The sequence below is a fragment of the Helicoverpa zea genome, chromosome 4 (genome assembly GCF_022581195.2).
Source record: "Helicoverpa zea isolate HzStark_Cry1AcR chromosome 4, ilHelZeax1.1, whole genome shotgun sequence".
Lineage (NCBI taxonomy): Eukaryota > Metazoa > Arthropoda > Insecta > Lepidoptera > Noctuidae > Helicoverpa > Helicoverpa zea.
In genome coordinates this window covers 14,000,423-14,015,683 of record NC_061455.1, presented here as the reverse complement: position 1 = coordinate 14,015,683, position 15,261 = coordinate 14,000,423, and the positions used below count along the sequence as shown (strand labels likewise).

Here is a 15,261-nt window from a genome sequence, read left to right as displayed (position 1 = left end):
CTATTGATGTATAAACATCGAAGATCTGGAACACCTGATATGAAACTTCAAGAGAAATACTACACTTGAAATGTATAGAAATGAATGTTATGAAATAGGTATGGTGAATCCTATCCTAAAATAATGGACACGTATTTTTCTTTTCTCTCTCTCTCACAAACAAATAATAACGAAGATACAACAACGCTTCGTTAAGTCACTGCTTAGTACAAATTTTACATACTTAGACGTGGCGTCACGAGCCCTCACTCTCCGACTTTGTTGCGTTATATCTCATTATTATTTTGTATGTCTCTTCCAGACCTCGGGACTACAGAGTTCCGAATTTTTGGGAGGCAAACGTGGGGCCGAAGCCAACACGCTGAAGCCCTTTTGAGACAACTTTAATGAAATGGTGACACAATACCGTCGATTATCCCTTTATACACTATAGAAATGAACCCAAGGACATTCACCGGTGGACGTCGTTAAAAAAAAGACAATCCCCGGTTCTGTGCTAAACTATTGCTAACTATTGAGGGAAACTACTTGGGCTATTTGTGATGGGATGTTAGTGGATGTCAATGGTACATGTAAAAATGGCAGGTGGAGACTCGCCACCTCACTTACTGGGCCCCCGGGAACCTGAAGCGTGAGGATACCTCGGCGGACTTTAAACACAGATTACGCGCTCCCTGTGCTTACCATGAGGCACCTACCCTCCGAGCAGGGCTACTAATCCTGCTCTAGCGACTCCACTCTGGACGGCCAAGCCAAGCCAGAGGCGTGAGACCTACCCCCGTCATGGTTCACTCCGACCGGCCGGAGATGGGGGATACTCTCCCTGGAGAACTCAGCATATAGTATAGCCCCGCGGGGTTGCTACTCCCCGTCATCAGCCTCAGATGTCCTGCGGTGCCTATATCTCATTATTATTGTCGTTATTATCTCAAGAGCCTTTGTCCCAATTATGTTATGGTCGACTTCCAGTCACGATGCAACTGAGTACCAGTGTTTTACAAGGAGCGACTGCCTATCTGACCTCCACAACCTGGTTACCCGCTCAACCCAACATACCTTGGTAAGACTTACTGGCTTCTGACTACCCATAACGACTGCCAAGAATGTTCAATGACAGCCGGAACCTACAGTTTAACATCCCCTCCAAATAACGGTTATTGGTATCCAAAATATACGTAGAAAGTACATACGAACTTAGAAAAGTTGCATTGGCAGGCACTTGCCAGACCTGGAATCAAAGACGCACGCTCATACTTGAGAGATTGGTTCTCTACCCACTAAACCACCACGACTTCCACTAAGTCACCACGACTTTGTCATCTATTTAATGTTTTTTTACGTAATAATACGTGTAACATTTTTGCCACATAACTTAAATGCAGACTTATTAGAATCACTACTTTTATCCCTATGATCACGCCTATTGCGGTTCAGTTCTCAGCGTTTTGTTTAGTCCAATTTAATTAAATATATGGAACGTTTCTAATGTTTATCCGTATTCCGTTGTTTTCAAGTCAACGGGCCCTTAAAATTCAATATCAGACGGTTCAGATCTTTGATTTTGCTGACCCCGTAGTCGCTGGCATAAGGGACAGGATCCGCGTACGAAGTCGCGGGCAGAAGCTAGTAAAGTAAATATGAGTAAAATTAAAAAAATATCAATACAAACTTTTATTTAAATACAAATAATAATGAGTTAGGGTAACTTCTCTTTAGTGTAGTTTTTTTACAGTCTGGATACAGATTTCTATGTTCCTGAACACAACGCAACAAAAACTGTTTTTGCTCTTCTTCAGCCGTGATAAGACCATTAAAATCTTGCATTAATTTAACAGCTCTTTCAGCAGTGTCATTTACGACCTTCAAACGACTTAATCGTCTTTTAGCTTCCAAAAAAGCAGGATTGTCACCCCACGAAGATACGTCTTCCCGAAGAAAACTGTCGTCGATCTGTAGGCGAGATAGAAATCGTTTGCTTCTTTGAGTCACAAAATCATCCAGCGTCATATATAAAGAAAAAACGTATGCGTAAAAATATATTGAAGTTGAATTTTAAGGGACACCCTAGTATCCATGATAAAGAAGAAGATTGAAATGCGATGACAATGTAGCACTAATCAATTAAGTAATGACTACTTTTGGAAGAAGAATTCTATGTTTTTTTAATAAAATTAATTTGAAATTAGGTACAATTCTTAGCCAAACAAAAAATATTATGATTCGAAATTGCCATTACCGCAGAACGACAATTTCATAGGTAAAGACCTAATATTATATTTTATTTATTTTTAGTTGAAGTAGTAGTAGGTACGCATATATTTCGATATCTAATTTGGATAGGCTGGTCAGTGGCGGAGTAGTATCGGGTGGCACTTTGCAATTATAAAACTATACAAAAAATAAATATTCTTCAATAAAACCTGGTTTAAACCAGGAGTTACTTTCTTGTTAAATAAAGGACTAAAAAACGGAGTAAACTTTTTGCTAGGTTTTACTTAAAAACTGGAAACCGAACACTCCAAATTTATTATATAGCGCAAGCGAAAAGAGCCCAAAAATTTTTAGATTTTGGGACACAAGTTCTAAAACCTAAAAGCAAAGACAAAAAAAAAAACGGTGGTCTGTAAAGTCGGTTTACTGACGATAGTCGAACGTAACAACGTCATAAGAAATTGATCGTCAGATGTCGAACGCTGCCGAAAGCGGAGGCCGATCGTGCCTCTTTGTCGCTCATTGCGTGCTCTCGCTTGCACTTCAAGCCTTAAACGGAACGCCTCAGAGTGAGGTAACGCCGCATGAGTCATGTTTTTTCGTGCGTGGTGCCGGCTCCATCGATTTATAAGACGTTGTCACGTCAAAAACGGTGGTCTGTAAATTCGGTTTACTGACGATAGTTGAACGTGACAACGTGAGTAGCTGCCGAACGCGGAGGCCGATTGTGCCTCTTTGTCGCTCGTTGCGTGCTCGCTTGCACTTCAAGCCTTAAACGGAACGCCTCAGAGCGAGGTAACGCCGCATGAGTCATGTTTTTTCATGCGTGCAGCCGGCTCCATCGATTTATAAGACGTTGTCACGTCAAAAAGAAAACAACAGTAAAGTGTAGACGACGTGGCCGTAGTGTAAATCAACCGCAACCGGCATTACAAGACAATTCATTAATTTCATTGAAATTTCCTGATCCAGGGGCGTTTCGCGGCTTCCGGGTTATTCCCATATTCTCCATAGGTTTAGACGGCCCTGACAACTACAACTTAGGTTTTTTACGACAAGGAGTTAAATAAAAGATGTTTATTTTATTAAAATTATTTATTACAAAGTGCTTCGACCTGGCGATCGCGAACACTACCGAGACTAGGTCCAGTGCACCACCACTGGTGCAACGATGTGTAACGCATCGACGCTGCGCACCAACACGAGCCGTCTGGGCGAGGTCACAGGCGCCCAATGTGGAAACTACTTCCAGAAATACAGTATAAAAAATAAACAATGCTCACTTATAGTGTAAGGATACAGTAGTGTGTACCTACACACCTACACTTGTTCTGGCCACTGGTTGAGCAGTAGCGCGAGCTCGGAGCGCAGCTGCTGGTGCAGCAACGCCGACACGTGCGCAAACCTCTAAGCTCACTTCTCACAGTTTTGCTACTCGTATATTCTATTATAAATTACATTGTCATTCACAGATACGGAACAGACATGGCGTAGATATGCCGCTTTGCTTTTTCGACAGCTAAGTTATAATTACGTTTTTTATTTACAATTAGCAAATGATTGCTTTTGTTAATACACATACGTTACATTCCACACGCAGTACACTCAGTGCCGGATTAGCCACGTAGCATAGCGTAGCAAAAGTAGCAAATGCCCCCGCACATTAGGGGGCCCCGCGCACCATCGTTTATCTCAGGGGTCGGCAACCCGCGGCCGATCGATGTCTTGCGGCCCGTGAACGTTTTGTAGATACATAAATATGCAGAAAATATAAACGAAAAGGTTGTGTGTTTGTACTTTTTGCAGTGCACTACGTACAAGTTCTAGACCAATTTGATGTTTTTTTCTCTGTTTTCATGCTATCCTATCGCCAGGTAACATACTGGGCTATATTTTATTCGGTTACGGGAAGGGAGTAGTTTTCACGGACAAACGAAACACCTGGAAACGTATAGTTAGTTAACTAAATGATTGCTCTATGTTTTCATCTAACAAAAAATTTGCTTCGCTCGCGCCTTACACTTAGGTCATTTCTGTTCTTTTTCTTTATTCAGGCCTTGACCTACTTAACTAAAAATTTCGCTTACTTAACTACATTTAATTATTCATTTGGTTGAATGGACATGTAGGAGATTTTACTGTTTGGGTACGGCACCCTAAAAATCGTTTATCAGTAAAATTGATGAAGAAATTGCGCTCGCTTCGCTCGCGTATTTTCAAAATTTTTTCTCGTGCATTTCTTGCCTTTCAAAAGGTTGCCGACCGCCGGTTTATCTGACCCAAAAAAATAAGTTTAGGTAAACGTAAAATATCTTCTTTGACCAGTCTTTCAATTTCCATTTGAATAGTGACAGATTGGCGGAAAGACGGACAGTGAAATCTCAATAATAACCCTGTTCATACTCAAAACGGGGACCTATTGGTCGAATTTGCTCCGGGCCCCGCGCAAGCTTAATACGGCACTGAGTATGCTTACAAATAAAAACAATGTTCCGAGTTTAAGTAAGTAGCAGGTTCCTACGGCACATGTAATACAGCAATATGCATGTCACCGGAAAATAATAAGATCTGCAAGTTTATAAATTTCCTTGGATCCGTTAGTCAATAAAATTTCCACGCAAATTGATAACAGGTAAGATTCAGGATCCCACTATGTCCACTACCAATGTAGTGCGTGTACAGTATCAATACACACATGTCTGATTATTTAGGTCTATATTATATCTATATAATAACAATAATATATTGTATAATAACATATTGTAGTGCAGGGGATAGTAAAGGCATATATACTTAATTTACATAATGAACATACATTTTGAAATTTGAAACGCTATTCCGGGACTGGGTACTGAGCATAACCATTTGTGCCAGGCTTAATCTTAATATCTAGGTACCTACTTACTTACGTAACATGGGCACAATTTAAAGTACACATGTTATGTGCTGTTACATTGATAACAAATGGTCATATCGATAGTTTTTATTTGTATGTATGGTTTATTTTTAATTAAGATTAAAATTTTAATTAAGGCGGCCCCTAGACCTACAATATGCAATGTGCAATATTTTATATTACCTACAATACAAATATTGTGCAATGGGAGGTTTTCATTTCTTTCTTCTAGAATCAAATAGTTCTCAACAAAATTATAGATGACGCTGTACCTATTTTACTAGGAAATGAAATGATTTATTTGCTAAGAATGTACGTGCAAAAATATGGTGTTAAGTGAAAGTAGAGTCCAGTACATTCTATCATTAGGCATGCAAACATTTACAAAATATAATAATAAAGTAATAGATTTCTGCACAAATTGATTTCAAAACCTTTCGAACATTCGGATAAGAATCTGGGCGACTTACTTTCACCTTTTGTTATATTTTTATTGCCATTTTCTATTTTTGAATTGTTGAAATTTTGTTATAAATAAATAAAATACATTTATTTCAGGTAATCATAACCCATATTGTTACAATTATAGACCTTAATTATTGTTTTTTTAATAGTTAAGAAAAATTAATTAAAATTGACACATGTTACAATTTTGCCATTTATATTATAATAAAAACAATAAAATTTACCAATAAAATAAAATATAGAAATGTAGGATTCATTAAGTAAAATTAAATTAAATTAAAATCAAAATTAAATACATTAATTAATAAAGATGGACAATTAATTCATTAAATACCTAGTTATACCTACGACTTGAAAATTACATAGGTAACGTTGATATGATGTGAAGCTCCGTTCCTTACAGTTAGGGCTGCCATCCGTCCGGGTTTCCCCGGATTTGTCCTCGTTTGGAGGCCGTCCGGGGCCCGTCCGGGCGGGGTTTCAAGAAGTGTCCGGGGAAAACCTGGACACTTTTCATGTAAGGAAGCACCTCATTGAATTTAAGTATATGTTAATAGTAAAGGGATTACAAATTAGGTTCGGGGGAAAAATGCAATTTACGCCAAATGTCCGGGTTTTTTAAATGTTTGTCCGGGTTTGGCGAAATTCGATATGGCAGCCCTACTTACAGTAAAGTACCAAGATCAGCGCCATCTAGGCATCAGCTAGGAAAATAATTAAAAAGGTAGTAATGGTGGTAACCATTGCGACAAAAACCATTGCGCAATCTTCAATATCGTACCTAATACTGCGCAATTCAGTTGACCGTCTAGGGAGCGCCTTACACTAATATTGACAAGTACATACAAGACCTTCTAGCCAGCCAGAATCAGTTGAACATGATCATACCACTTATTGCACGGTAGCCAGCCATAAGAGAATTTACCTACCTATTTATTTTGGAGAGGTCTATTGGTCGACAATCAATCACTGATATTTTCCAAGAACATTACTCTGATGACTAAGTAGTGATATTATGTTGTTTAAAGAGAAAGCCATTCACAGGGCTGCGCCCAGGTCCTAGGCTGTGCAGGTCCGGTCGCCAAAATCAACCGGAGCGGCGCTTGTACCTCTCTATCGGTCTCGACCTACACCTATTTCTAGGATTGTAGAATTACCAACAACCCTGTGGGGCCCAGTAGGTATCGGATCATCATACTTCCAATGGGTATTTAATTAATTGAATGACAAGCCTCACAATCTAGAGACAAATATCAATAAATCGAACAGATTGGAGGAAGCAGCTTAACGCGCTTTGATTTGAAAGGCTTCAACCAGCCAGAGTAGTTTCTTGTAAACTCACGCGCTATACCTTCATTTTTCTTAATATTTCGGCGTGCTGCTCGAAGCGTTAATGATGAAATCTGAATATTACGATTTCTGTGATTAAAGACGATGGGTCGGCTCAGCCTATACGATCAATTATAATTGCGTAATATTCCAAATAGAGAAAAATTGACCGCATAAAGTTAATATTGAAGATTGCGCAATGATTTTAGCTACATTTTTAGTGCACAATATTTTTATTGCAATATTGCGAAATAATTTAATTGATCATCTAGGCAACGCCTTAAAGATGCTCACACTGTAACAAACTTATTTATTTAAACGTAGCAACGCTAGTACAAGTTTCGCATTTGGTTGCAAGCGCGATTCCAAAAACGTGCTCATACGCGCAGACAATAAATATAATGATCCGAATATCTTATGCTTAAGACCAACACCTAGCTACATTTTGGTCGTTTACGTCATTATGAAATGGTTCGTCAGTAATACATATGCCGGTGATATGTATGCCCGGAGCGGCGCGCTCCTGCCTACTCACAACACGTATTCTAAGCTAAGGACATAATGATTAGTACCTACTATTCTTTAATTATACCTAAAGGAAGACGGGGCTCACCTGCGGACCCGCTCCTCACGTTCGATCCTTGAGATTTGCTTCCATAACCTACAGGGTTTTCGCTTTTTCTAGCAAGTCGTTTATGAATTTCTGAAAAGTAAATAATATTGTAAGTTATTTGGATTGATAGGAAAAAGTCATTGTGGCCTAGTGAGTAAAGAACAAACAGATATCGAAGAGCAAAACTACTCCTTCCGAGATGGTATGACACTTCGTATATATTTAATTCTTATTTCGTAAAATTTTATGTGGAATAGAGATTTTGCCCATTTTCACCAACAATCTCTTAATCTAAGTGCCACTTAGAATAAGGGCTCTCCCAATTTTGACATAAATAACTATGGATAAGGGATACCTAAACTTTGATGAAAACGAAATTCTTATTAAGTGTTCCGTAAATGCTCTTAGGGGATCCCTTAATTTAGGTATTTGTTGGTGAAAATGGGCATTAGACAGAAGGTCCAACAAATTGATTGATGTATTTATTGTAACAAGATGAAATCCACAGTGGGCCGATTTAATCACCTGCAGAATTAATAAATCATTTTGATTTGTTTTAAAATCGCAGAGTATGAAAAGCAGTTATAGACCTGCCGGACTGCTGACCTTTGGCCCGATTCTCCTAATTTTACTTAAGCGACATACAATTCACATTCGACTGAGATCCAATCACGACACAATTACGATTGAAGCGTATGTGGCATTCCGCTATTTTTTCTTTGAAATAAACGTTTTATTTATTTAATACTTCTTGCACATATAGTACAATGGCGGACATAACGCCTAAGGCGTCGTCCTAATTGGCAGCGATCGCACGATGGCGCGATGCGTTTTTCATCTCACGATCTCACTATCTCACTTGCGAGGTTCAAATAGGACACTCTGATGAAATCCGTATGTTTGAACTCATCGAACGACGAGAACGCATCGTGTCATCGTACAATCGCTGTCAATTAGGACGATGTCTTAGATGAAAAACGCATCGCGCCATCGTGCGATCGCTGCCAATTAGGACGACGCCTAAGGCGTTCTCTACCAGTCTACCTTCGGGTGGCGGAGAGAAAGTGTTGGTAGGTGCAAACAAATCCGAAAAACTAGTAAGAAACATAAACCTACATATATTGAAATACACAAATAAGTTAATAATAATATATATGTATATATATAACTATATAAATATGTACACTACATACAATACTAATAACATATCAAGAAAATTAATTTGAAACTGACTGTTTATGTTTCTGCCAATTTCCCAAGATAGTGGTCACGAACTTTGAGTTTGAAGGTGTGACGGCTATTTACCATCCTGATCTCCAGAGGTAACTCATTCCAGAGAAGAATAGATTTTACAAAGAAGGAAGAGTGTATGATATCAGAACGATGTGTAGGAAGAAGGCGATTTTCGAAGGAGCGTAAATTTTTGTCATGATGTGAGCCAAAATATTTAAAATGAGAAGTTAAATAAGAAGGTGCAGTAGGAGTTTGAAGAATAGAGAAAAGAGTAGTCAATGCCCTCACCTCACGACGCTGCCTAATAGGTAGCCATCTGAGCTGCGTTCGATACACTGACACATGATCGTACTTGCGAAGATTAAACACGAATCGAATGCAATTATTGAGAAGCCGGTCAAGTTTATTGAGCAGATCTGCATTCAGGTCATAGTAGCAAACATCACCATAGTCGATTATGGGGAAGATTAAGGTTCACATAAGCATCGCTTTCACACTGGGTGGAAGCAAATTTTTCAGGCGGTAGAGGAACCGTAGTATGTTTGTGACTTTTTGGCTGACAGCTGCGACCTGTGCTTGCCAATTAAGTGTGGAGTCCATTTGTAAGCCAAGGTTCTTGACATTGCCACTATACGGTACTATCATGCCATTGAATACTACTGGCGGCAAGCTGGAAGTATCTACCCTGCAAATAGTTCAAGAGCCACCAATGATGGCTTGGCATTTCCCAGGGTTGACGGCCACTCCAAACCTGTCCGCCCAATTTTTACACAACCGCCAAGTCTGTATTGATCTTATCGAGCGTGTCAGCCAAATCATCAACTGTCGTATGTCGATATAACTGCAAGTCATCGGCGTAGAGGTGATACGAAGACTGAATTTCAGGAGTAAGTAAATTTATGAATACTGCAAATAAAAGAGGTGAGAGTATGCCGCCTTGAGGAACGCCAGCATCCAAATTACACCAGGTCGACGAGACCTCATGTACCCGAACCGACTGCTGGCGCTCCCGAATATAGGAAGAAAACCAGTTCAATGCCTTAGAAGAGACCATGAGATATGACAGGATGAATAAAAGGATATCGTGACGCATTTGTGAAATCCACTAAAACCAACACTGTCAGGTTAGCGTCTTGAATGGCGTGTCTAATATCACTATTCACTTTGAGGAGGGCAGAGGAAGTGCTATGGCCTGGCCTAAACCCAGATTGAAATGGGCTCAAAAGTTTGTTTTCGTAAACAAAACGAGTGAGTTGTTTATGGGCACAAGCCTCTAGCACTTTGGATAAGAAAGGCAGGATCGAGATCGGACGAAAATGATTCGGGAGAGTCGGATTAGAAATTGCTATACGGTATGGAAAAAAGTCGTGGTGGCCTAGTGGGCAAAGAACCAACCTCTCAAATATGAGGGCGCGGGTTCGTTTCCAGGTCAGGCAAGTACCAATGTAACTTTTCTAAGTTTGTATGTACTTTCTAAGTATATCTTAGACGCCAATGGCTGATAAAAAGGTGAAGGAAAACATCTTGAGGAAACCTGGACTATAAAGTCTGAAATCGCCAACCCGCATTGAGCAAGCGTGGTGATTAATGCTCAATCCCTCTCCTGGAGGCCTGTGCCCAGCAGTGGGGCGATAAAAAGGCTGTAACAGGTAACAGGATTAGAAATTTTAGGAAGAGGACAAACGTACGCTTTCCTCCAAAGTGAAGGAAAATCTCCGGAGAATAGTGAAAAGTTAATAATGTGGGTGATAGCAGGAAGAATTGGGACTAGGATAGAAATAATCATTTGACGACTGATATTGTCACAGCCCACCGCTTTATCCTTTTCTGTCATTTAATAATGAATCATTTTGTCTGCAAATGATTTACAATTGCAATATAATTCTAGAGCAAACTACCGTATAGACCAAAATCACCAAAATGGCAGACCAATCGCAAACCAATCGAATGTCGTTGGAATACGATTGGTCTTATATAAGTAGCAGAATGCCCGATATGGTTAAAACTGCTATTGCGATTCAATTTTGACATTAGGGTAAATACGCCAAATGTCGGCCTCCCCCCAAACTTCGGCCGTCTGTACATTTTCAGCTTGCATTCATTCAAAAGGTAATTAAGTGTTAGTTTTGCTCCTCGAATTGCAACCTTGGTTTATACTCTATACGTACAAATCGTTACTATCCGATTCTGTCACTTACTCTTCTCATACTGAGCGTCAGTAGCGATTGCACCGTTGAAACATCAAATTCGCACGTAAAGTAGCTTACTCGAAGTGAATACTCACATTTTGGGGATTGATATTAGAACGATAAAACATTTATTTATTTTTGTTTTAAGCTTGATTGTCACTAATGGGTTATTTTTACTATATTTTAAGATAGTTTTTTCAGCGTTTTGCGTATATTTTTCAAGGAAAAATAGGAGGCCGCCATTAGGACAACAGTTTTGACTTAAAACCGGAGTCTCGGCCGTGGCCGACTTAAAGCAAATGCAGTCTATTTTATAAATTCCTATTGTACTAATTCCGTTGGCTTAACAAGAGAATTTGCAAAGCTTATAGGCAAATAGATCTATTTTACGTTTAATAGCCAAATAACGGCCGGGGTGATATTAGTTGAATCTCGAGAAATAAGGTACAAGAAATAGGGGCCGACATTAGAATCGTAAATAATCGTAATGTCGACCAGCCTCGAACTCAAGCGCCACTATACAGGCTGATGAAAAAATACTTTTATATTTTTTCATTTTCTCAAAATGAAATAATTTATTTATTATGTTATTATTGACGTCATATTATATAGTAATAATCATTATTACCTTTTATAGTATAATGTCGGGACACTTTTCACACACGGTCGGCTAGCCCCATGGTAAGTTATTAATTAACTTGTGTTATGGGTGCTAACACAACTGATAAACTACATATAGCTACATATATACTTATTTATGAATACAAATTATAACACCCAGACCACGGCCAACAAGCATGCTCATCACACAAATGTCGACCGAACCGGGAATCGAACCCGGGACCTCAGGTTCGGCAGTCCGGCATGATGACCATTGCGCCGTCGAGGTCGTCACATTATAATTCATTATATCGTATAGGAGTTAAGTTTAAATGTAGGAGTTGACAGTATTGTAGGCATGTTAATGGTAGCTTTATAGTTTGATACTTGCTATCTATTAAACCGTTCTTATTAGCTTAAAAAATATAAATGGTTGGTCGTGAATACGACTTTTTTGGTTTAGGGGAAACAAAAAAAATATTTTACTATAAATTAAACAAATACAATTACAAATGTATACTTAGTATTATATTATAATTCTGCTAAAAATAAATCATGTTAATAATATTTGTCACTGCCTTAATTTAAAACAGCCTATACCTGGCCGACATTTGGAAAAAACGCAACCGACCTTGGGCCGTGAATGGCCGACTTTAGGGTTTTTCTGTTCTCGACGCATCTAAGCCTTATTACTTTTTTCTTTTCGTAGAAATATCAATCTTATGCCTATAAACATGACATAGATTAATCAAACTATCCAAAACCGCATCAGAAACTATCTTTCGTTGGAAACTGACGGTGCTATAGCGAACCGCAATCAGAAAATCGCTAAGGGGGCCGACATTTGGCGTATTTACCCTATTAACTTAGGAGAATCGGGCCCCTGATGGTCCAGAGTTCAACGTTATTGTAAACATTTCTACTTACGTGTACATCTTTTTGTGGTTTTTTGGCATCCGCTAGTAAAATCTGAAATATAAAAAATAACTTGTTTTAGGGTTCCGTAAAGGAGGATAAACTGGATGGTATGTTGGGTTTTCAGTGGTAATTTTTTTTCGTGGTTTATTTTTTTATTTGAAAGGAGCCGTTCAAATATTACGTAAGCAGATTTATTACAATTATTTACCCCCCCATCCCCCTTGTCAGCAAAAGTAAGTAAAGCTTTTACCCCCTCCCCCATGCTTACGTAAACATTTTTCAATTAATAAAAAACTTTTTTACAAAAAAGAATTAAACCGACTTCCAAAAACACTAAAAAGCAAAAAGAACTAATTTTAGGTGCATCGGCCTTGAAGTCGGTTTCTAATGAATGTTCCTAAGTTAATTTTGCCACTGACTTCTAGGCCGATGCACTTAAAATTATATTTTTTTTGCTTTTTAGGGTTTTTGGAAGTCGGTTTAATTTTTTTGTTAAAAAAGATTTTTTAATTACAACTTTTCAGTGATACGAATAGCTGTCACTATCAGTATAAGTGGAAAGTTCTCATCGATACAAATAATTTAAGCCCAAATACGAGGTATTTTACATATTCAGTTGTCGTGTTCCCTCGACCTTCTCTGGTCTTCATCATCAGGTCAGCTCCAAACCTTCACTGTTGCAAAGGTCTCGTCAATACAAATAATATAAGCCCAAACACGAGGTAGTTCACATATTCAGTTGTCGAGTTCCCTCGACCCTCTCTGGTCTCCATCATCAGTTCAGCTTCAAACCTTCACTGTTGAATAGTACTTTCAGGCATACACTTGAGTGTCAAGTTTTTACCCTATGTATGCCTACAACTTTCGAAGGATGCCTTCGATTTCTCAGGGTTTCCATCATCAGATCCTGGCCTGATGACTATGGGACCAACAGGCAGCTATTCTGCGTGGAACAAAAAAAGAATCACGTAAATCGGTCTATAAACCTCGGCGTAATCGATGTACATACATAGAAAAAAAAAAAACATACCAGCCGAATTGAGAACCTCCTCCTTTTTGGGAAGTCGGTTAAAAATGTTTTTTTTTTTGTATGTTAGGTATAATTATAATGTTATAGTATCCGAACAAAACAATACACTGACAGAAGAAATTTAGACCAGTGAACAGCGCGCTGTAATTCCCCGAATCGATTCTAAAGCGAGTGCCTAAACGTATGCGTGTATATTTGCGGGAATCCCCGAAAATGCGTTTCATTTTCAAGCATAGACAATGTGAGGGTTGCCATTCGTGTAAAAAAGTAAATAACTATCGATGACGTAATCATCATCTAGACTCCCCTACTCCCATGTCATCCAAAATAAGCAAAACAAAGACCTCCCCGCCCCCCTATAGTGCTTACGTAATACTTGAACGGCCCCAAAGCTTATAAGTAGGAACGTAAAAATAGTACCTATAAAGTATTTAAGCTAAGTTAAAAAATGTTTGGAAATACGATTAAATTACAAATTCGGGAAAAAAATATTTTGTTAAATTTTTAAAAAAATGTTCAATGAATGGACTTGAAAAAAAAGTCATAGAAAGAATATACCTATAAAGTTTTACATTTGAGATTTTTTTCACATTTTCAAAAACTATGGTTCAAAAGTTGAATTATTTCCGAAAATATTATCGTTTTGTATGTCTCTACCAGACCTCGGAACTATAGAGTCCCGGATTTTTGGGAGGCGAACGTGGGGCCGAAGCCAACACGCTGAAGCCTTTTGAGACAACTTTAATGAAATGGTGACACAAAACCGACGATTATCCCTGTATACACTATAGAAACGTACCCAAGGACAATCCCCGGTTCTGTGCTAAACTATTGCTAAATATGGAATAAAACTACTAGGGCTATTGGGATGGGATGCTAATGGACTGGGAATTGGGATAACTATGGGAACTATGGCACCTGCCGATAACAATGTTTGCACACGTAAAAATGGCAGGTGGAGACTCGCCAACTCACTTACTGGGTCCGCGGGAATCAGTCGCTAAATCGCAACAAGAGGGCAACAGGTAATATTATCATTCCTATTATCTTGTATGTCTCTACCAGACCTCGGGACTATAGAGTCCCGGATTTTTGGGAGGCGAACGTGGGGCCGAAGCCAACACGCTGAAACCCTTTTGAGACAACTTTAATGAAATGGTGACACAAAACCGACGACTATCCCTGTATACACTATAGAAATGTACCCAAGGACAATCCCCGGTTCTGTGCTAAACTATTGCTAACTATGGATGAAAACTACTTGGGCTATTCTGATGGGATGCTAGTGGACTAGGAATGGGGAAACTACGGGAACTATGGCACCTGCCGATAGCAATGTAATAAATACACGTAAAAATGGCAGGTGGAGACTCGCCAACTCACTTACTGGGCCCCCGGGAATCAGTCGCTAAATCGCAACAAGGGGGCAACAGGTACATGAGCGGCTGAAGGGTGAGGATACCTCGGCGGACTTTAAACGCAGATCACGCGCTCCCTGTGGGTCCAGCATCACCGGCCCACTCGCCACTTACCACGAGGCACCTACCCTCCGAGCGGGCTGCTAACCCTACTCTAGCGACTCCACTCTGACCGGCCGGTGAAGGCAAGCCAAGAGGCGGGAGACCTCTCCTCCGTCATGCTTCACTCCGGCAAGCCGGAGATGGGGGACAGTATACTCTCCCTGGAGCACTCGGATATATAGCCCCGCGGGGTCGCTACTCCCCGTCATCCGCCTCAGATGCCCTGCGGGGCATTATTATTATCAAGTAAACCCCTA

General features: G+C 39.5%; 1 protein-coding gene across 2 annotated transcripts in view; it reads right to left on the bottom strand.

Annotated features, from left to right (window-relative positions):
- Positions 1-1,656: 1,656 nt before the first annotated feature.
- LOC124629553 (protein phosphatase 1 regulatory subunit 14B) overlaps positions 1,657-15,261 on the bottom strand; it is a 23,718-nt gene continuing 10,113 nt past the window's right edge. The window contains exons 5-7 of one of the 2 annotated variants that reach the window (XM_047162997.1): positions 12,464-12,505; positions 7,515-7,604; positions 1,657-1,950 (exon numbers count right to left, since the gene is read on the bottom strand). In XM_047162997.1, the coding sequence (XP_047018953.1) occupies positions 7,563-7,604; positions 12,464-12,505 (84 nt within the window). In that variant the 3' untranslated portion in view covers positions 1,657-1,950; positions 7,515-7,562. Of the gene's footprint in view, positions 1,951-7,101; positions 7,605-12,463; positions 12,506-15,261 lie in introns of those variants that run through there. The other variant, XM_047162996.1, reaches the window with a different exon arrangement.